Genomic DNA, 21,596 nt, shown 5'->3' with positions numbered 1-21,596 from the left:
GGTGAGAAGAGAAAACAGACACCCCGTTTTTCGATTTGCTAGCTCCTCTGTTCTCGATTCTCTCTCTTCCCGATCTCGATAATTTTGCTTTTCATTGCTCTTTTGTTAGATAGATGGTCGAAAAATGATATGGCTGGCTGTCAGGCAATTTATATTTTTGGGGAAAATCAATAGTTAATGAAATATTATCTGTATATATACAGGATATATCAGATTAATTTCTTTAGTGCCCGTTTCTTTTCTAGTTGGAGTTTGTTATTATTTCGCTATCAATCAACGCTTGTAAAATTATTCCTCACAATGATGAAACAGCTACAGCGGATTTAGGCCAACGACACTGGCACGCGTGATATTATTTTATCCGACTTCAAAGAAATAGAAATAATAACCTAATTAACTGATCGCCCGGCTAACTACTTGAACAACAACACATCACCCCTCCATTCTATTTTGTGATATAAGAAATCTAATATACTGCACTGTCATACTGATGCAAGGCGCAGTTCATCCCTTTGATAAGGGCAACCATGCTCACGTTTAGGAGGACGAGCAATGGAAATTAATACTTTTCGGGTGAGCGAGTGAGTGAAGGCAGAAACCCTCAAAGGATCATAGGATAGGTTACGGGATGAGATCAAATGTACATAATTAAACCGGTCAAGATCACTTTCGAGTTTTCTTTATAGTAGGCGTCATTCTCAAGCCCAATGAGACAACTTGGACAATAACTAGCCACAGCTAAGACTGTTTTGGCGCTTGAGACCTGATCGGACGAAGACCGCCGGGCAACGGTGTCGACAAAGATGGCGAACGCTGGCACTTTTTCCCCCCACGGCCTTTATTTCAATCTCCTTCTCCACCGAAATAGATCACTTTTTAGAGATCAATTGCTTTCTGGGCACAAATGCTGAAAGTAACGTGTGACGTGGGCTGTGTTCATGAAATCAGGGATAGGTGGGGAGTTCGATGGGAACATGCAAATTGTGCTCCTGCTTTCAAACAAAATGGGCAGTTGACGAAGTAATGGGGAGTTATAGGCGTTAGGTGAATAGTTGTTCAGGAGCTCACCCTCTTTCCTCTCTACTTTCTCTCCAATCCACACATCATCAATCATTCTCTCAGTAAACGGAGCTATTACAGCGTGATCCATTTTTTTGGGGAAAATGAGTCAAAGCAGTCGCAAGAATCTTTTGAGTGGAACATCTTTTGCAATCCCTAGAGAGAGTTCACTCATAGGCCGAGGGATAAATAAGTATAATTCGACTCATTCACATCTAGAACAGGCAAGCAGATGTTGCTTTCGCTAATTCATAATGAAGCGTAACAAAAAATCGAACTATTTCCAGCATCATATGCAAAATTTCTATCGCGACTGATTGCCAAGGCAAAGTTGAAATCTCAGGCACCATCTCACCAACTAAACCCACATCTAGAATCCCCAACAAGACACGAAGAAGAAAAGATGAGGCATTGATAAAACTGGCATGAAACGAAAAGCATGATATCAAATCGCAGAATGAATTTCGTGGCCGCATCTTGTAAGTCATCACCCAACCTAACCTACGATGTTAGAGTGAAAAGCTTAAAAGCTGCCGGGACTCCGAATTTCTACACCAAGAAGAAATATCAAGAAGATATTTCCCTTGCAGTTGAGCATAGCCGTTCCTTTGGTGGCATGTCGACATCAAAACGCAAAATGAATGGAGTACAGCATACAGCACCGATTCGTATGAATATTGAACTCTCTTGTGCGATTCAGACAACGATCAGACAAATTGCAAGCTAGAGCAGAAAATGAAGAACTTAAGTAAATCCTAAAGCAATGTAAATTACAACACAAATTAGTAATGAGGAAAATTACTGCCTATAGTTTTGCAGCAAGACAGCTGCTGCCACACTATGAAAAGCAAGAATGCCTTCTGATGATAGAAAATTCTAGTTAAGCTTTTCATCAATGGACAACTATTTACTTTCCCATCAAAATTTCATATATTACCAAATTTCAAACAATTATCAAAATACTATATGTGAATTTATGTTTCAATATTAATAAATTGCGAAAGTTTCGGATTAGGAAAATGGTAAGAAAGCATCCATCACACAATTTAGATTAAGCAAAAAGCAAAAAGTAAAAGTTTACCTAGACATGTCTTGATGGGTCTTTGACCACATCATCCTAAAAGCAAAAAGAAATATATTGGTCTGCAGCTGACTTGGGGAAGTTTAAGACAACAACCTATGTTCTATTAACGTTGTTTGAAACTTTCCGCTGCAATGTATGGCAGATCAGATGTATGAAGCGAATTAATACAATCTGGGAATATCATGAGTGCAACCACTCTTGTATATTTTTTAACCGAAAATGCATCTAGAATTTAACTTGACAATTGCATCGTGCATTTGGTGTAGTACTTAATAAAAAAGCAAGACTTTTTCATAAACTTGCTTAATTTCATAAAAAAGAAAAAAAAAAAAAAGCATTCTGAAGCATTTATATAAAGTAGCTGTCATTCTTCAAACTTGGTGAGGAAGGACACACACACACACACACACACACACACACACGCATTAGAGGCGTTGTCCCCCAAGCTTATGCAGGGACCAATCTTGAAATGGTCTAGCATGTGCCATTAATAGTTCTCTCACTGTCACAACAGCATTTTGCAAGTTGAACAATCGTATGCGGTCTTCTTTAGTTTTCACACAATTTAACAAAAAAGACAGCCAGTTTCTTCAAGTTACTTGATCATTCATTTTTAACAGAAAAATTCATGTGTCTCAGTGTCCAGTTTTGTTTTGCTATATCACCACTTTGACTGGAATATAAAACCCAAACAATGGATGGCAATAGATATCTTTATGACATACTCTCTTTTTCTTTGACAAATAAGACAGCAGTCTTTGGCGTTTTAAATCTACTCACCTTTTAATGTGTTACTCCAGCAATCATTTTCTTCAAATTCATTTAGCAGACTGAATAACCATTACACCAGCAATAGATTTACCTTCTCTTCCCTCTCTTTTTCCTTTAAGGTGCATTTTCTATGGCTATATCGTTCATCGATTACATCAAATACAAGCCAGAAAATCATTATTTGCAAAGAAAACATAAAGGACGATGCCAATTGAACTAAAAGAAGAGGTCTGCTGACCAAGCACCTCAGAAATATAGTGTAAGCTTGAAGAGCTGCCTGTTCAGAATGTACTTTAAGCACAAATGCAGATTAAATATCTAGGCTTATGCTGAGAGACACAACAAACATCATGGCCAAATCCTGTATATATCCAACAAATGGCAGGAATAATAGAAATTTACCGGATCAGCCTGAAGCAGAAGATTGAATTGCTGAACTCAATGAAGTCACTTTTGGCGTCTAAAGATTGTATATAGATAGCTTCTCTGGGCTCCTCACTAACTCCTCTCTGCGTGGCAAACTCCAAAGCCATTTCATAATCCACCTGCACATAGGGTAACTCGGGTTCATATGTCTGCCGCTATTACAAGGGTCTCACATCAAAACTAAGAACAATGAAAGACAAGTTTCTCAAAAGGTGGATATTTGAGAATCTTTTAATCATCAAAGCCTTTCCTTCCCTTCATTTAAAGCATAGCCTTCTGGGTACTATGGCTAGACTGGCTAAGCTAGATTAATAGAATTGTGCTGAATCAACAGCTGGTTACTTCAGAAGACCAAATTTCAATTTGAAAGAGGCCTGATCAGATTAAAGTAAGCAATGGTTCCACATCTATGTCTTCCTAGATACAGGGTATCAAGGGCGTAAAGGCCTCCTTAGATTTCAAATGTTGCCTGGCAAGATTTTGGATGCTAGATTAGTTATAGATGGTCGACAGAGAAATGCCATAAAAAAAGAGCTGTTTTACCACACATCCCTAACAGTTTTGTCTTGTGAAACTTCAATTTTGCATTTGTGCATGACGCAAAGAATGTAAAAGAACATTTAAAGCCCAAATTTATAGGAGGCCTCAGGCCTCCACTTGTGGACTTGTTGGTATGACAGAAAAACACAAGCATTGATGCTGATCCTATCGCATAATACATCCACATTCTGCATCCATTAGCTGTCCTCTCAATCAGATCACTTCCACATTACTGTCATCAACCTCAAAAATATTTGACAAGCAAATTGAAATGGATTACCTTTTCAACATGTTGAGATAGTTTTTCCGTAAGCATATCTTTTGTAATTAAACGAGCTGATACTTTGTCCAGCAAATCGGCATCCTCATCCTCGTAGCGTTTCCTCTTTAAAGCATGAGATTGTGCCATTTCTTTCAGAACATCATACACTGCTCCAGCAGCATTAGGGACGTACCTGCCATTTTTTTTTTTCAGTTTTCGTGCTGGGCATTGTGGCAAAAATTTTAGAGTTCTGAATAATTAGTAGGCTTACTTGCTCAAGTTTCTTTTTCTCTCTTGTTGCTCACGTGCCTGCATTTTCTTTACTATTTTACTTTTAAGCTGGATGCAGCATTGCTGAATGGCATACTGGAGGATCAAAATAATTAGACAATCTGTGCAGATTCCAAATAACGATTCTTGCAAGAACAAATCCTACTCACCTTAACAGCAGTAGCAATTTCGGTTATATCATCTCCAATATATTCCTTCCCTGTCCCCTTGAAGGGGATTTTTGTGCTGACAATGCTCACAAAGACTCCAATTTTATCTTGCATCTGGTTTATCTTGTAACTAGTCCAGCTGTGAGATTTTTTCGATGAGAGTTTCCCTTGATGGACTCAAAAGGTTCAAATGCATATAAATTTATGTCACCCTATAAATAAAACAGACGAAAAGATTGGGATCTTGATAATATTCTCACTTGATTCTCTTGAGAGCTGTTCTGGTCACTACATCAGCACCTTGTTCAAAAAGAAGTGGGATCCGGTTTGCAAATCGAAATACGTTCAACCCCTAAATTAGCAGTCAGACAAAAGTGAAGAAAAAGAATGAGGAATCATGCATCAACTAACATATCTTCAGGCAGAATAATTCAATATCAAGTCCGTGACAAGATTTACCAGCAAAGTCTTAGCAAGGGAAAGAGAAAAGGAGAAGTCAACAGTTTTAGAGCAAAGTGACGACACAGGTAAATGACCACTGCATTCTTTTTCCCAAGTACAAGTAAAATGGAAACTCAATAGACATATGTCTGTTACTGGTACTTGAACCAAAAAAGGTAATGAAAACTGAAAAGATTTGTAAATGTCGTATCAGTCAAAAACAACTTTTGGCTAGCAAATACTATTTTGATTATTATGAACAGCAGTCGAGAACATTGTGAAAAAGCATTGCATAATTACAGATCAGGATGAGCATCCATCTGAACCATCTGAAAATTTACTTGATGATCAAAATAACATGGACTTGGCTATATCAAGTAGCATTTTACCTTTTCGAATGCCTCTAACAATCCTATGAGATTTAAATAAGCAATCGGACGATAACCAAAATGAATATACAAACACTTACTTGTTTGACATCTTTTCCACCTAAACTGACACCAGCTTCTACAATAAACGGGTGACCTTCAAAAACCTGGGCACTGTTTCATCAGCAGAGAAGTCAAACTGGTGATAAATCCAAGCTGAACATCACCACTACTACTAACTCATATTTGTACTTCTTTGATGCAATTTACTTTTGCCATTTCACATTCATCAGTTTCAAAAAAAAAAAAAAGGTACTGATCCAAAGAACTACAGACTTAGCTCAAAAACAACCTGCCGGAATAAGTTGCTACCATGTCTGGATGCAGTTCCTTAATAATTCCAAGGCGAAGATTATACTCGCCTGCAGGACTAAGACACTGAAGGTGGTTTGGGTCAGACAAAAAGCATCTACCATTACAATAATGAACGTGCAGAGAGAGGTTCAGGAAAGGTGAAGCTGTTATCCAAAAGCTTGCGGTGCAAAAAAATTGAAAATCGATAAGGAAAAGAGCAGTATAGGAAGTTACGCGGTTAGGTCACTAGCCAAATTTCCATGGGCAAACAGGAGCACAAGTTCACTGGTTAAATTTGGAGCACGTAGACACTGATCTTTAGAAGTAGTTTAAAGCAATTTACATCATCGAAAGCTTACATCACCAACAGGATCTTCAAACTTCGCTTGCCGAAACAGTTGATGGATGCGGACAATTTGCTGGTCTGTTAGAGACTTAATCAACATTTTGGGCTGGAATTCAGGGCCCATTTCGCCTGGAAATTTATTAATTTATGTTTTGTAAGAAACAACTGGCTCAAATAAACACCCTGATACTTTAAGGAAGAAAGGAAGTCAGTTCCAGGAAAAAAGTGAAGACTGGAGATACTTGCATTTAGAACAACAGGGAATCATTAACAGACGAAGTGAAAATGGTGTTTTTTCCCATAAACTAATCACTAGCTTGCTTTTACTCTTACCGATCAAACGTTCAGCATGTGCTTTGCTGATATTTACAAATTCATGCTGAAGAAACTGCAGAAGGTTCTGTTTTGAAGTTTCTGTAATAAGTCGTTTAATAAGGAGCAAATCAACAGATGATGGATGATGCTTCGTCTCCAGTGGAACAGGGGGCATAACATCAGTCCTCCGGGCAAATTTTATAGTCATGCTTTTACTGTGGAAACGGAAGAAAGTCACATATCTAGATTAATGGGTAGTTGAGTGTGTGTACCTGTGCATGTGTGTGCTTGTCGAGTCTGTGCAACAGAGCAGAGCATGAGAGAGAGAGAGAGAGAGTTACTCTGATGTATCCGATACAAATTTGAAAACGAATTGAGCATACGGGGTAATCACAGCCATTTGTCGCATATAATGCAAAATCTTTGACTGCAAGGGGTCAGCAATAGTGTTATTTTACCCCTTTCGATCTGTAGACTTGTAAGCTGATGAAATAAGTATACTGAACAAGCACAAATAATGATTGCCAAGAGAGAACTAAACTGAATTTTGACATCGACACAGATCAACAACATAAGAACGTACACGATAGGTTGTCCAATTTCCCTCAATCACAACTTGAATTTCAGCCCCATGCCACTCTTCCTTTTTCTCCTGTTTTTCATGTATATGAATGTGAGGTAAGTTCCTGGCATGCAAAGAGACAACATTGCTCAGTACTTTTGCACAATCAGTTGAAATAATATTTTGGACTATGCTTATAGGCATATGCCACCATGGATGATTGAAAAGGTCACTTGATTTGAAGATGTTGAATTATCCTGATTTTAGGATCTGATTATTAGGAATATTCAATCCTGATTTTTTGGGTCATAATTATTAGGAAATAGCTGTAAATAATTAGTTAGGAAATGATTTATTAGTATCCCTTTATTTGTGGGATTATAGCTGTATTTTACAGATTTTTTTTTTTTTTTTTTTTTTTTTTTTTTCTAGTTAGTACTTGTAGAAGTCCTATAAATAGCTCTGTAATCCTGGTACAAAATTTATTGAGAATTATCACAATTCTTTTCTCTAAATTCTTCATGGTATCAGAGCATTAGGCTCATTTTTCTGGGATAATGTTGCAGCGCATCCTTCATTGATGCAATAATCTTCCAATCACAGCCTTCATTGCTGGATTTGTCTTTGCCCTTAACACTCGATCGCAAGCTGTCATTGTTGTGATCCCTTTAGCTATATTTTTCCCTCTTTGCTTCTAAACTTGTCCCAATTTTTCTTTTACCCTAAAACCTCATTCACTTGCAGCAGTCTTTCGCTTCTGTTTTCTTTGCTCTTCCTTTCCAAGTACTTTCTTTGTGCTTGGAATTATCCATGTCTGAGAGAAAATTGATTGGAGATACTTTGGGTCAAAATGAGGAGGCCAACACCAACCATATGACCAGAGATCTACAAAATGTGAGAGCAACTTATAGGCTGAATGAAAAGAATTATCTCAAATGGTCACAATTCATCAAGACCTATTTGAAGGGTAAAGGAAGACTCAGCCATCTTCTCGGAACAGGTCCAACACCAGAAGATCCCACGTTCAACGCATGGGATGAGGCGGATTCAATGATCATGTCATGGCTTTGGGATTCAATGGATCCGGCCATAAGTGATTCATGTATGTTTCTCAAAACTGCAAAGGAGATTTGGGATTCTATTCGCAAGACTTATTCGAAGGCTCGAGATGCAGCACAAGTATATGAAATCAAGATAAAGACAAGTGCAACAAAACAAGGGAGCAAAACAGTGACAGAATGCCAATTCCCTTCAAAATCTATGGCAAGAACTCGATCATTATCGAGTATTTGAGATGAAGTGTGCAGATGATGCTGCAACTCTAAAAACCTTCATTGAAAAGGATCGAGTATATGATTTCTTGGCAGGTCTTAATTCTGAATTTGACCAAGTCAGAATTCAAATACTTGGAAAAGAAGAAATCCCTTCTTTGGAAGAGACAATCTCTCTAATCCGGGCAGAAGAAAGTCGAAGGGGAATAATGCTAGAGCCTCAAGCTATGGAAGGCTCAGCATTAGTAACTCGAAATGTGTCAACACAAGAAAGAGGATGCTTTGAGGTCTACATGGAGGTATAATCGAGACAGCTTGTGGTGTACCTACTGTAAGAAGCCAAGGCATACAAAGGAACGTTGCTGGAAACAGAATGGCAAACCAGCAACCTCAAGCCGAGAGTGGGGAAACAAAGGAGGACAGCCAAGGCCCAGGCTCATCTAATTGAACAGACCAACCAGCAAATTAGTCACGGCGAAGGACAGGTGAAAGAATCCTTCAGCAGTGAGGAAATAGAAAGAATTAAAGAGCTTTTAGGGTCTCTTGATAAACCCTCTAGTGCATGTTCCTTAGCACTCTTAGGTAAGTCTCCATTCTCTTTTAGTTTAAATGCCTCAGAAAAACTTTCAAGTGAAGCTTGGATAATAGACTCAGGTGCCACTGATCACATGACGCTCACTTCACATTTTTTTAGTACCTACACCCCTTGTCCAAGTAATAGAAAAATAGGGGTGGCAGATGGTTCTTTGGCCACTATTGCAGGAGTTGGTGATATCTATGTTATGCCTATTCTCACTCTAAAAGATGTCCTCCATGTGCCAAAATTATCAGCCAACCTAGTCTCCATACAAAGGCTCACCAATGACCTCAAATGTTATGCAATTTTTTACCCTACTTACTGTGTTTTTCAGGAGCAGGATTCGGGGAGGAAGATTGGACTTGCTAAGGAAAATAATGGGTTGTACTATCTTGAGACGCCAAGGATTTCAAAAAGAGTCATGAATAATTCACCCTTGTCATTTCTTAGTGCTTCAAATAAGGATGTCATTTGGCTTTACCATTTTCGTTTTGGTCATCCATCTTTTGTGTCTTAAATATCATGTTTCCTTCTTTGTTTAAAGGATTAGATATGAGTCAATTCCAATGTGATACTTGTTAATTTGCTAAGCACACTCGTGTTTCTTTTCCTATAAACAACAAAAGAAGTTTCATCCTTTTGATTTGATTCACAGTGACATTTGGGGACCTTCCACAATTCCAAATATCTCAGGGGCTCGATGGTTTGTTTCTCTAATTGATGATTGCACTAGGGTCACATGGATATTCTTACTCAAACACAAATCTGATGTAAGTAGTATTGTTCATAATTTTAATTCTATGGTTCAAAATCAATTTGGAGTTAAAATTAAGAACTTTAGATCAGATAATGCTAGAAACTACTTTAATCACATCTTGTCAACTTATTTCCAAAAGGAAGGAATAATCCATGAGTCATCTTATGTAAACACACCACAACAAAATGGGGGTGGCTGAAAGGAAAAATGGTCATTTGCTCAACACTACTCAAGCATTGTTGTTTCATGGAAATGTCCCTAAGTCTTATTGGGGGGAAGCTGTCCTTACATCTACATACATGATTAATAGATTGCCATCAAGAGTATCGGATTTCAAAACACCTATGGCAGTTCTTTCTAGCTTTTATCCACATTTCAGGACAACAAATAATCTCATACCTAGAGTCTTCGGTTGCACCTCTTTTGTACATGTTCATAATCAACAAAGGGGAAAACTAGATCCTAGAGCAATCAAGTGTGTCTTTCTTGGTTACTCCGCTACACAAAAGGGGTATAAATGTTATTATCCTCCTTCTCGAAAAACCTATATTTCAATTGATGTTACATTTGTAGAAAACAAACCTTACTTTTCACAATCTTATCTTCAGGGGGAGAAGTCATTAGTTGAAGATAAAGACTTTGAGGTCCTTAATCTTAACTTACCTCCTAATAATCTTCCAATCCGAGCTCTCACTTTTGATCAACCAATCCTTAATCAATCAACTCCTGACCAATTAGCCTCCAACTCTGATCAACGGGGCTCCTCATGAATCAGTTTTTGATGAATCCATTCGTGTTACTTTAATCCCGGACTCACTCTCTACAATTGAGCTTATTCCAGAACAAGAGTCCACTCCCATATCTCATCGTATTTATAACTCTATGAGATTTCCTCAGGTATACTCAAGAAAGACAGCTATTCCAGACCAAACACAAGTTCAAGATTCTCATCCGAGTTTTGCAAATGAATTTCCGATAAGTTCTGACTCTTCTTTGCATAAATAGTCAATTGATATGCCTGAAAATGACTCGCATCTTCCCATTGCTATTAGAAAAGGTACTAGAGAATGCACAAAGCGACCCTTATATCCACTATCTCACTATGTGTCACTTGACCGTCTATCACCATCTCATAAAAATTTCTTGTGAGTCTAAACACTTTTCTATTCCAAATACTTTATTTGAGGCATTGTCTAAAGAAGAATGGAGAAATGCAATGAGAGAAGAAATGGATGCACTAGAAAAAAACCAGACTTGGGAGATTGTCGAAAAACCTAAAGGAAAGAATCTTGTGGGCTGCAAATGGGTTTTTACCTTGAAATACAAAGCTGATGGTTCTCTTGAGAGATATAAAGCACGTTTGGTGGCAAAAGGTTATACTCAGACTTATGGAGTAGATTATCAGGAGACATTCGCTCCGGTGGCAAAGATGAACACCGTGAGAATTCTACTCTCTTTGGCGGCTCATTTTAATTGGCAACTTCAGCAGTATGATGTGAAGAATGCATTCTTACATGGAGACCTAGAAGAAGAGATCTACATGAGTATTCCACCGGGATTTGAAGGAGAAAAAACAACAAACAAAGCATGTAGATTACGGAAAGCACTATATGGGCTCAAGCAATCACCTAGAGCCTAGTTTGGGAGATTTTCCTGAGTTATGAAAGCTTCAGGCTACAAACAAAGCCAAGGTGATCATACTCTCTTCATTAAACATTCGGCAAGAGGTAGAGTGACAACACTTCTAGTGTACGTCAATGATATTATTGTCACAGGTGACAATGATGAGGAGAAACAGCAGCTAAAGCAGTGTTTGATAAAAGAGTTTGAAATAAAAGAGCTAGGAAGACTCAAATACTTTCTTGGCATTGAAATTTCTTACTCTAGACAGGGAATTTTTGTCTTACAACAGAAGTATGTGACTGATCTCTTGAAGGAAACTGGAAAACTTGGTTGTAAACCAATAGCCACACCTATTAAGCCTAATAAAAAGCTAGGAGATGCAAAGGAAGAACCTGCTGTAGATTGAGAAATGTATCAAAAATTGGTTGGGAAAGTTATCTATTTGGCTCATACTAGACCTGATATTGCCTATTCAGTAAGTGTGATTAGTCAATTTATGCATGACCCAAGAGAATCACACTTACAAGCTGTCAATAGAGTGCTACATTATTTAAAAGGAAGTCATGGAAAAGGAGTCCTATTCAGAAGAAATCAAAAACCGATGCTGCAAGCTTATACCGATGCTGACTATGCAGGATCCATGGTGGACAGAAGGTCAACATCTGGTTATTGCACATTTCTTGCGGAAATTTAGTGACTTGGCGGAGTAAAAAACATAATGTAGTTGCAAGATCAAGTGCTGAATCAGAATTTCGAGCAATGGCCTAAGGAATATGTGAGCTATTATGGCTTAAAATCATCCTAGAAGACTTGAAAATCAAGTGGAAGGGTCCTATGAAGCTGTATTGTGACAATAAATCAGCAATTAATATTGCTCATAATCCTGTGCAGCATGATAGGACGAAGCATATTGAAATTGACAGGCATTTCATCAAAGAAAAGATAGAAGATGGGTTGATCTGCATGTCCTACATACCTTCCGGAGATCAACTAGCTGATGTGCTAACCAAAGGACTTAATGGTGGGATCTTTCATGAAATAATCTCCAAGCTAGGAATGGAAGACATCTATTCCTCAGCTTGAGGGGGAGTGTTGAATTATCCTGATTTTAGGATCTACGATTATTAGGAATATTCAATCCTGATTTTTTGGGTCCTAATTATTAGGAAATAGCTGTAAATAATTAGTTTGGAAATGATTTATTAGTATCCCTTTATTTGTGGGATTATAGCTGTATTTTACAGATTTGTTTTTTTTTTTTTCTAATTAGTACTTTTAGAAGTCCTATAAATAGCTCTGTAATCTTGGTACAAAATTTATTGAGAATTATCACAATTCTTTTCTCTAAATTCTTCAGAAGAACCTACAGAATTTTTAACCACTCGAAATCTACAAAGGAGGCATGCCATTAATGATAAATCAAGTAGAAATTGCAATATTCCTATACCCTTTTGAATCTTTAACAAACCTCCTATCTTTTAAGCAAATATCATGGTCTTAGTAGATATTTTTGGTGAATAGACCTTGCAATGCATCCATAAACCCCAATTGCATAAATGTGTAAGCCATGTTCACCAGAAAATTACAACTTGTGTGAAGACATATTTCATAACATGCTTTTCCAATGAAACTTCCATTTTTGCCCAAACACAAGTCATACCGGTGAATATCAATATCCAGCCTGCAGAATGACACATAATTTTGGCCTCTCATTGACGAGGAGATATCTATAGGAAGTCCTGTACTCATTTTGGACCAAATCAGCGCCTGCAAGACCAACGCATGTAACTTGTCAATGAAATTCTATGAACATGATTTACATGCAGATACAACTGAAACATCCCTTAACATTACTAGCTTCTTCATATTTTCCATTCATTTCTATACTACCCCACCATGAAACAATATCTGCAATTTCATCATTATAAATTGTGTTTTTATAGATTAGACAAATTGGCATTCAGCTTACATTCAGCTTACAGAGAGTAGGCAGCAATCTTTATGCAGTCATTAAGTTTAAACTAATGCTAATCTATGTAAAAGATGGTCCCCAATTTTAAACTCCAGAATTTCAGGTAAATAACTCAGTTTATGTCAGATCAGCGCACAACATAGCTAGATTACTAGGCAGATGAAGATTGGCTATGTCAGTTTTCACATCCAATCTATTAACAAAATTACGATATTACCATCTTTGCCCCAAGACCAAACTTTCCACGTGTCTGCCTCAAGCCGTACTTTGTTCCAGACAGAACTGCATAGATAAGAACAGCTTACAGAAAGTGTGAGGGAGTGCGTGAATCACACACAAAACCACACCTAGAGACACAGATGGACAGACATACACAAGTGTCTTTCAAAATGAGAATAAAGCTAGCAGAAGTTTTAAAACCTCGTCCAAACATATTTGGGATGTCATCATGTGGCATTCCTCTTCCATTGTCCTACAAGAGATATTGATAAGCAAGAAACGCCGTTTCAGTAAATGTCACCTTCAGATAAAATAGATCAAAAGTAACAGATAATGCAAATTGAAATGGCTTCAAGGTGACGAAGCTTTAGATGAGAATTATCTCAGACCTTGCATGTCACCCTGTAAAATGAAGCCTCTCCTCGGCCCTTCATTCCTTTTGTTGGTGTAGGCTCCTTGACTTTCTTCCTGAGGGCAGCATTCTTTGCTTGAATTTCCTGATTTCTAGCTGCCTTAGCTAATCGTTTCTGAATGACATGAAGAATTTGAAAGATTCAATCAATAGAAAAGGAATGAAAATTAGTCGTTTGATGTTTCCAACTTTGATCCTAAATGTTTATTCACACAAATAAATGCAGTCAGGAAGGTTTTCTGGGAAAAGAACCATCCAAACTGAAATTCACAGAAACAGCTCAAACTCAGATGTCAAATAAAATCAGTACTAAGTTCAAGGTATGCTAATGGTAGTCAAAGCAAACATGATAGAAGCATACCCACCTCACGAGCCTTGGCAGTCTCATAGTCATCATAAAGTTCCTCGTCAACACGTTCTCGATCAACAAGACCAATCATAGAGTTAAACTTGACTTTCCCTATCTCTTCACTTAAACAACCCATAGTTCAGAAACAGAGCATCGATATACAAACACCAGAAAAATGAACAAGTATCAATGCGCAAAAGGTGGAAGATCCAGCGGTCGTTTCATAATTTTACAGTAAGCTGATACAATAGATGAGATTACCAAATTACCCGTCAATGCAATAGGCACAGAAACGCAGCGCTTACATTGTTATCTCCACGGCAGGAAGCTCGGAGATGGACTCCGCGGAATCAAGTGAATTCTCGACAAGCTCTCTCACAGTAGTGTAGAGGCATTTCCCAGGCTGCAGGTAAGTTCTGCACTCGTTAGAGGCCGGAGGAGTTTCAGCTGATAAATACATCAAACAGGTAGGAGGCGAAGAAACCCAAACCAGGAAGCTGGGCGAACAAAACTCACGTTATCAAAACCAGCGATGTTCTTATTCTCCGCAAAAAACTCCGCCGGAGATTCTGCAAAATCGACACAAAAGCCTCTCAAAACACATCATCCACAACAACCCGATCTCCGGCGCGCCGAACGCCCAAGCAACCACAGATAATGCGAGCGAGGAAAAAGAAGGAAGGAGAGAACGAACTCTGCTTGAGAACGCTGTCCTTGGCCTTCCTCGGGGTCTTCGATTTGCCTCTCTTCGGTTGGTCGGGGGGGCTCTCGCTGCTGCCTCGCGCCTCCATCGGAACCGATCCGAAGACGAATTCTTCAATCGGCGCGAGCAGGACTAGCGAACCGCGACGAGGTCCTTTCGAGATCCGAGCGGGAGAGAACCGGAGTCCAAACGGAGCGCGCGAGGCGTGCAGAGCTAAGCTAGGGCTTGGCATCCGCCGGTTGCCATTGGCAATGGCGGGTTCGCATCCGCTGTAACGACGGAGCGAGAGAAGGAGGCGACGATGCCAAGTCCACACAAGAAGGCGACGGCTCGAGCGAGCGAGCGAGCGAGCGAACTCGGGGCTCCACGGCGTTAGCTCAGCTGGGGAACGAGAAGGTCAAGGTCGAGAAGACACGTTTCCCGCCATTTTCCTTCTCTCGGGGACGTGATTTTCTCGCGGTTTCCCGGAAAAGGAAGCTCAGCGCGCCGAAAGGGCCGACGACCCTAGACTGGGCCTCTTAGCGTGGCGTGACGACCGAGCCCAACCTTCCATTTGGGCCCACGACATAACGACCGCGCCACGAAGAAAGTTTGTTCTACGCCTGTAGTAGGACGTCTGGCGTCATGCGACAAAACGATTTTTCCTTTCCTTATTTGATCAATTTGGAGCATTTGGTAGATAAGGGTATATTTGTCCATTTACACTATTTTATGTATAGGAACAACAAGGGTAATATTGTAATTGTGGTCTTTTGCGGCATTATATATAGATAGTTAGGGGTCACATTAACTTAATCAAGTATTCAGTTTAGTTTTTGTCTTTCAACACTATATTTCAGACAGCACACTTTGAAGCAAATGGCCTTAGGAAACAATCAAATGAAAATAGGACTTGGATCCACTTATTTGATCGATATGAATTTTATGGACCCTGTGATGACAATTGAACACGAGACTTCAAGGCTTGTTGAGAAAGCCCTTGAATCAAATTGATGAGTGCTTGGGATATCTCTTCAATCTATTATCGCAATCCATGTAGTTGATGCCAAAATGGACAGTATAGCCATCCTCCCATTCGAAGTTGTCCAAAAATGACCATGCAAAGTAACCCTCCATGTTCACTCCATCCCTCCACATAGGTCAGCCCCAATCTTTATTTGCAAGCAACACAAACTCGTTAAATTTTTAAGATCGAATTTAAATTATGAGGAAGATCTTGCTTGAAAATTGCTTACTTATTGCCTTCAGAAGGTACTAAAAAATGGTGATAGTAGTAGTATATCCTCATGGGATCGGCTACTAAAAAATGGTAGAGTTGTTGGACTCATCGACTCCTACACGGTTGATTGAGAACGATTGAGGCGCTGTTATTACTTGGAAAACGACATTGGCAAGGATCTGCTTCGGTTTGTGATCACAAGTTCTAAGCTTTTAGCTTACCATTATGCATAGAGTTGTAAAAACTATGTTACATTGTTGTTTCTATTAAAAGACATGTATTTTTACTATATTATATATACTTCTTGAGTTGATAACTGGAAAGTAATATATCACTCAAATAAAGATTAGAAATTTCATATGATAGTTCCTAAGTTCAAAAAGTTTAAATAAGAGTTTGTATAAGATAAGTTGGTAATTTAAAAATACAAGAAACAAGTAAACATCAGTAGCTATAACTCAAATAAGAGCTAGCAACGAAAACCATGTTGGTAATTTAATTGGGGAAAAGTTGGCAATCACTCAAATTAAGGTTCAAACTATTTAAAAATAATTAGTACATTTGACGGGGTGGTAAGCAGTAAATAAAAGTTGACAACTCATTAAAAAGTTGGTAAATTTAAGAAAAAACCAAATACATCTCAAATGAGAATTTTGTAACTCAAAACTAGTGGGCAACTTAATTGGAGAATTTTGTAACTCAAATGAAGGTTAGTATATTTATATAAGAGATGATGAATCTAATGCATTTGTACCGGAGACAAATAATGGTTGGTAAACTATGAAAAAGAATTTGGATAAACTGAAAAAATAAAGATTGCTGAGTAAATTAAACTAAAGTTGATAACCCAAAAATTTTCAATAATTTTAATCGGAAAAAAGTTGGTAACTTACTCAAACAAAGGTTAGTAAATTCATATAGGAGTTAATAAATTTAAAGCATTGATAAGAAAGACAAATAAAAAGGGTAAAAGATAACAAAAGCCAATAATTTGTAGCTTAAAAAAAAAGTTAGGAATTTCATAAAAGTGCCAATAAGTTACTAATAAATTGCCGGAAAATCAAGTGAACGGTAATTTTCTTTACCAGTCTCATGAGAAAGGCCTACATACCGTTCTCAGTTGATGTAGATGAGCGAAATCTCGTATTTATCCTTAATATATATCAATAGACTTCGTATTCTACTTGGATAAATCGATAGCCAACTCGAACGAGCCTGCAAAAGTTAATTCACATTTTAATTAGCAAATTTATCGAATGCAACAAAATAAAAGATTGGAAGAAACTAAGAAACAAAAAGTTTTGACAAAAGAGGGCATAAATACCACTGGGCCAATTCTTATCCCGTCACGCTCCTCCACCAAAAAAGGGGAAAGAAAAAATTAAAACGGTCTCATTAAAATTTACTTAAATCAAGATCACGCAATCATTGTTCTCATCGAGTATCAACTACATTGATCTAATTCCCCCATAAATTGTCCATGCAAAAGCTACTCTATGGATGCTCTTTTGAGTGAAGGTGTGTTCAACTGGATATATTGACGTGCTTAGACTTGGGCTCTTTCTTGGCAATCTTCCTAGGTAAAAGTATCGAATTTCTGTTATGCGCTCCTAACAAATGGTATTAAAACCGATAGTTACAGTTTCTGGGTAGATGGTTGTTGTGGTGTAGCAACAGATTAGGGGGGAGTGGGCCCAATACCGAGCTCACACATTAGGGGGGACGTTGTTAGGATGCACGAAGTCCCACATAGGTGGGTTCAAGATGATCTCTCTAGTCGAAGGTATCAGACGGACTTCTGCTGTGCACTCCCAACATATTACTCCAAAGGCTTTCCCTTTAAAAAGCGTAAAATGTAAATCATTGCATGCACAAACTTTGATGAGTACTAAGGAAAGTAGAACAATTTGTTTGCGAAATCCTTTTGAAATAGTGAAATGTAATGGCATAATTTATTCTTGCGAAAGTCCCATTGATCACATGCTTATTTATTAAGATCATTGTAACATATACCATATGCATATGAGGTATTATTGACTCAAAACTCATTGAGAAAACTCTTGAACCAAATTGCCGATTGTTTTGGATATCTCTTCAATCCATTCTTGTAATCGACATAATTGATCCCAAATCGGACAGTGTATCCCCAGCTCCATTCGAAATTGTCTAGCAATGACCATGCAAAGTAGCCCCTCACATTGACACCATCCCTACCACAAATTTTCCAAATGTTGCATTAGATGTCACGTGTGGTGTAAAAAAACATGTGAAAGAGCATGAAGGAAAAAGGTGATTCCACATCTGAAATTGCATGAAAATTAGGAAAATTTACTTGATTGCTTTATAAAGGTACAAGAGATGGCGATAATAATAATTGATCCTCATGCAGTCAGCCAATTGATGCTCCAATGGTAATGTTGAGTTGTTGAACTCATCGATTCCTGATGGTCCAAACCAAGAAATAGGGTGTGAAAAAGAGAGTAATTAATCATAAGAAAACTATTAAATCAGCAATTTTAATTAATTAACCATTAGAGATAATGTTTTCTCACCGTTCTCAGTTATGTAAATGAGTGGATTTTGGTATTTAGTCTTTACGTACATCAAAAGACTATGTAATCCACTGGGATAAACAAATAGCCATCTTGAAGCAGCCTGCAATAACATTCATAATAGGATCATGAGCATGATGGGGAAAGAGATAATTTTGAAAATTTACCTTATTCCCTCAAGTTTTAATTACTACTATTTGGTGTTTGCGGATGTTGAATTAAGGTTTGAACCCCAAGAAGACAACACAAAAAATACCAAATCGAAAATATAACAAAATGGGGTTGTAGAAAGCATCAAACGTACCCTAGGACCAATTGGAATCCCGTTGCGTTCAGCTACAGGAAATCATAACAAATTTATCAGAAAACAACTTCATTGAGATCGTGATTAGTATCATCCAATAGAGATCGTTTTTCTTACTCGAGAGGTTTGTGCGAGCATCGGTCAGGTAGCTTGAATTCAAAGCATTCGAGTAAGGCATGTACTTTGCGTAGTTCGAGGTGTAGTAGTTCAACCCGAGAAAATCAAACGAACCTTTCACCAACAGTGATTGCTCCTTCGTGAACTTGGGAAGCCTTTTTCCTACGAGCAAGCGCATGCTGTGTGGATAGTTGCCGTACGTTATCGGGTCCAAGAACCTGAAAATGAACCATATATTTATCTAATGATTCACCATTAATCAAGCTGCTAAGTACTTAATTCATGAAATTCAAAATATCTATTTTGGGTTCATATGATGTGTGAGTTTGGTCGTTGGGGAAGCGCACTCACCATCCCAACATCCAGTCGAGGGCTCTTCGCCTTGCATTTTGATTATGCTTTTCATCTGAGTAAGGCACCATCCAATGAGAAACCAATGTTATTCCTATAACTCCTTTTTGAGATGCCTGCAAAAGTTATCTTCTTTTTCAGTCACATTACACAAGCCAATTTACACGTGAGTCATCGAAAAGTTGATTTGATTGCCTGCAATTGTGAGTCGTCGAAAAGTTTTAAGAGATAGGAGACCTGATACTTGTCTTTGTACAACTTAGAAACGTTGGCATGAGCAAGAAGCTGGTTGTGTCCGACGATATATGGCTCAGTGCCTGAATCACCACTTGTGCAGTTGAGCATTTGCCAATCGGAGCATCGACCTGGTGCCAATTGTCCATTGGCATATCCACCGACACTATATGTCCATGGCTCATTCAGAGTTATCCAATGTTTGACTCTGTCACCAAATTCCTTGAAGCAAACCTCCGCATAGTCCCGGAAATCATCTCTAATTAATGCAATAGCAAAATTTTAATATGAACCTTAGTACTCATGACCAAGGTTAAAGAAAAAACATCTTTTGACTTACACAATCCAAGGACTCAAGAAACCACCATACTCCTCCTCTAGGGCTCGGGGAAGGTCCCAATGGAATAGTGTCACGAAAGGTTGAATACCTGCAATAAAATCTCTACTTATCAGGGAGTGAATATACACACACATATATACACATAAATAAATAAGAATTAAAAGAAAGCCAAGACCGTGGGCAAGGAGTTCATTGATGAGGTTGTTGTAGTATTGCACTCCTTCCTTGTTGATGCCTCCCTTTACCTTTCCCTCTGATAATTTTCCCACATAAAGACATAATTGAAAGTCAACAAATCTCGTGATTAACTACCCTAAAGAAAAATTGGCATGATTAAGCAAACTCATTTGTATTAGAAAAATTATCAACAAAATCATAAACTTACTGTACAATGACAACATCAGTTTTAAACTTTTAAATTTGTCAATTTAGTCTTAAACCTTGTGAAGATTTACCAATATAATCATTACAATCATTATTAGTTGAAAATTGTTGACGTGGACATTGGCTATCCCATATGGCTATCCCATATGGTATAATCGCGATGTTAGTAATTTCCAATCAAAATTAGTTGGAAGGACCACATTAGCAAATTGTCAAAAGATTAAGGACTAAATTGGTAATTGTTAAAATGTTTTGAATTAAATTGATAAAATTTAAAAATTTAAGATTGAATTGGCCATTGTGCAATAAATTTAGGACTTTTTGGATAATTATTCCTGTTTCTACCCTCATGCAATGCAACGTCAAAGTGATGGTCTCACTAGGTATAATTCGAGACCATGAGATTGAGAATCTGTAGGCATTTAACCCCATTTCTGCCATTATCCCCACATCTTCCTGGGAAAAAAAAGTCCAATTAATCGTAAGGAGTCGAGCATTTTCTATCCCAATTTCCTTTGCCAATGGCAAAATTAAATAGTTGCACTAAATTACGTACCTTGTACTGGTGGTAGGAATCGATAGCCACATCCCCATTGCTACCATCAGCTATTTTAACTGCCGTTCACCCCACAAAATACAATTTAAGTTAAAGACTGCATTTGAAGCCAGAGAACTTTCCCAAATTCTGGCTTAAGGAAATCCTTAAGTCATTACATGTCATAAATGACAAAGAATTATGGCTTGTTGGTCAAATAAGCTAAGACTGGACGGCAATAAGATAACAACGTAATTAATTACAGAATGGACAACTCTAATTAGGAAAATATCAACCATGCCAAGCCATATTAAATATGCTTTGGTACTTTAAAAGTCTACTATTTGAAATAAGTAACTTTACGAAAAAAATGCATAATCATTACGTTTTTAAAGGATTTTCGAAAATTTTATTTCTATTTTGAGTCACCTGGCACTTCAAGGACCCTTATTATTATTGCCAAAACTTTTCATCAATACCTATAATCCTTGTAAGGTTTTAAAGTTTTTAAAATTCAGATTAAATAAGAAAGAAGAAAAAACACAACAATGTTAGACTAAGGTCGCTTCTGATTTTCTGGGCTCAAAAGGCTGTCCAGAACTAGATTTTTCTTTTACCTTTTCAAAGTTGATTACGTTAGATAAACCGTTTTTTAATCAAGAAATCATTACCAAATGGATTAACATGTAAGGTATTTTCTAATAAAGCA

The 21,596-nt window shown here is 37.8% G+C and overlaps 2 protein-coding genes across 5 annotated transcripts; both read right to left on the bottom strand.

The window, feature by feature from the left end:
- Positions 1-629: 629 nt before the first annotated feature.
- On the bottom strand, positions 630-15,304 carry LOC104433818 (DNA topoisomerase 6 subunit B). Of its 4 annotated transcripts, none has more exons than XM_039307713.1 (21): positions 14,843-15,304; positions 14,665-14,717; positions 14,454-14,551; positions 14,165-14,270; positions 13,777-13,914; positions 13,589-13,640; positions 13,386-13,450; positions 12,857-12,963; positions 6,990-7,092; positions 6,748-6,833; positions 6,425-6,621; positions 6,105-6,220; positions 5,744-5,829; positions 5,493-5,565; positions 4,843-4,934; positions 4,583-4,721; positions 4,414-4,508; positions 4,161-4,335; positions 3,317-3,459; positions 2,141-2,176; positions 630-1,560 (listed from the first exon to the last, which is right to left on the bottom strand). In XM_039307713.1, exons 1-21 carry the CDS (start codon positions 15,081-15,083, stop codon positions 1,275-1,277), a joined length of 2,487 nt encoding a protein of 828 aa, XP_039163647.1. In that variant the 5' UTR covers positions 15,084-15,304; the 3' UTR covers positions 630-1,274. The 4 variants fall into 4 exon arrangements, with proteins under 4 accessions (XP_039163647.1, XP_039163648.1, XP_039163650.1 ...); XM_039307714.1 differs by having other exon boundaries at positions 14,454-14,564; positions 14,843-15,303; XM_039307716.1 differs by having other exon boundaries at positions 14,165-14,265; positions 14,454-14,564; positions 14,843-15,303.
- A 2,796-nt stretch (positions 15,305-18,100) lies between these two features.
- On the bottom strand, positions 18,101-20,808 carry LOC104435686 (beta-glucosidase 12). The gene is made up of 10 exons (XM_010048395.3): positions 20,733-20,808; positions 20,144-20,221; positions 19,969-20,056; positions 19,632-19,887; positions 19,395-19,510; positions 19,044-19,261; positions 18,927-18,958; positions 18,623-18,725; positions 18,403-18,511; positions 18,101-18,280 (listed from the first exon to the last, which is right to left on the bottom strand). The coding sequence occupies exons 1-10, from the start codon at positions 20,791-20,793 to the stop codon at positions 18,109-18,111; spliced, it is 1,233 nt and encodes a 410-aa protein (XP_010046697.2). The 5' UTR covers positions 20,794-20,808; the 3' UTR covers positions 18,101-18,108.
- Between the last annotated feature and the right edge of the window lie 788 nt (positions 20,809-21,596).

This window comes from Eucalyptus grandis, chromosome 2 (genome assembly GCF_016545825.1).
Source record: "Eucalyptus grandis isolate ANBG69807.140 chromosome 2, ASM1654582v1, whole genome shotgun sequence".
Classification (NCBI taxonomy): Eukaryota; Viridiplantae; Streptophyta; class Magnoliopsida; order Myrtales; family Myrtaceae; genus Eucalyptus; species Eucalyptus grandis.
The sequence above is the reverse complement of the archived record's forward strand: the minus strand, read 5'-3'. Positions and strand labels throughout refer to the sequence as shown.

What these genes read in the sequence shown, in the direction of transcription:
- LOC104433818 (XM_039307713.1), bottom strand. Translation starts at nt 15,083, where the DNA reads ATGCCAAGCCCTAGCTTAGCTCTGCACGCCTCGCGCGCTCCGTTTGGA. An exon ending in TTGGTCTTGGGGCAAAGATG is followed by an intron (nt 12,964 to 13,385) that starts GTAATATCGTAA and finishes TTGGTCTTGCAG; the next exon opens with GCGCTGATTTGGTCCAAAAT. An exon ending in GTGGAAAAGATGTCAAACAA is followed by an intron (nt 4,935 to 5,492) that starts GTAAGTGTTTGT and finishes CTGCTAATTTAG; the next exon opens with GGGTTGAACGTATTTCGATT.
- LOC104435686 (XM_010048395.3), bottom strand. Translation starts at nt 20,793, where the DNA reads ATGGCAGAAATGGGGTTAAATGCCTACAGATTCTCAATCTCATGGTCT. An exon ending in CAATGAACTCCTTGCCCACG is followed by an intron (nt 20,057 to 20,143) that starts GTCTTGGCTTTC and finishes ATTTTATTGCAG; the next exon opens with GTATTCAACCTTTCGTGACA. An exon ending in CATTTACATAACTGAGAACG is followed by an intron (nt 18,512 to 18,622) that starts GTGAGAAAACAT and finishes TTGGACCATCAG; the next exon opens with GAATCGATGAGTTCAACAAC.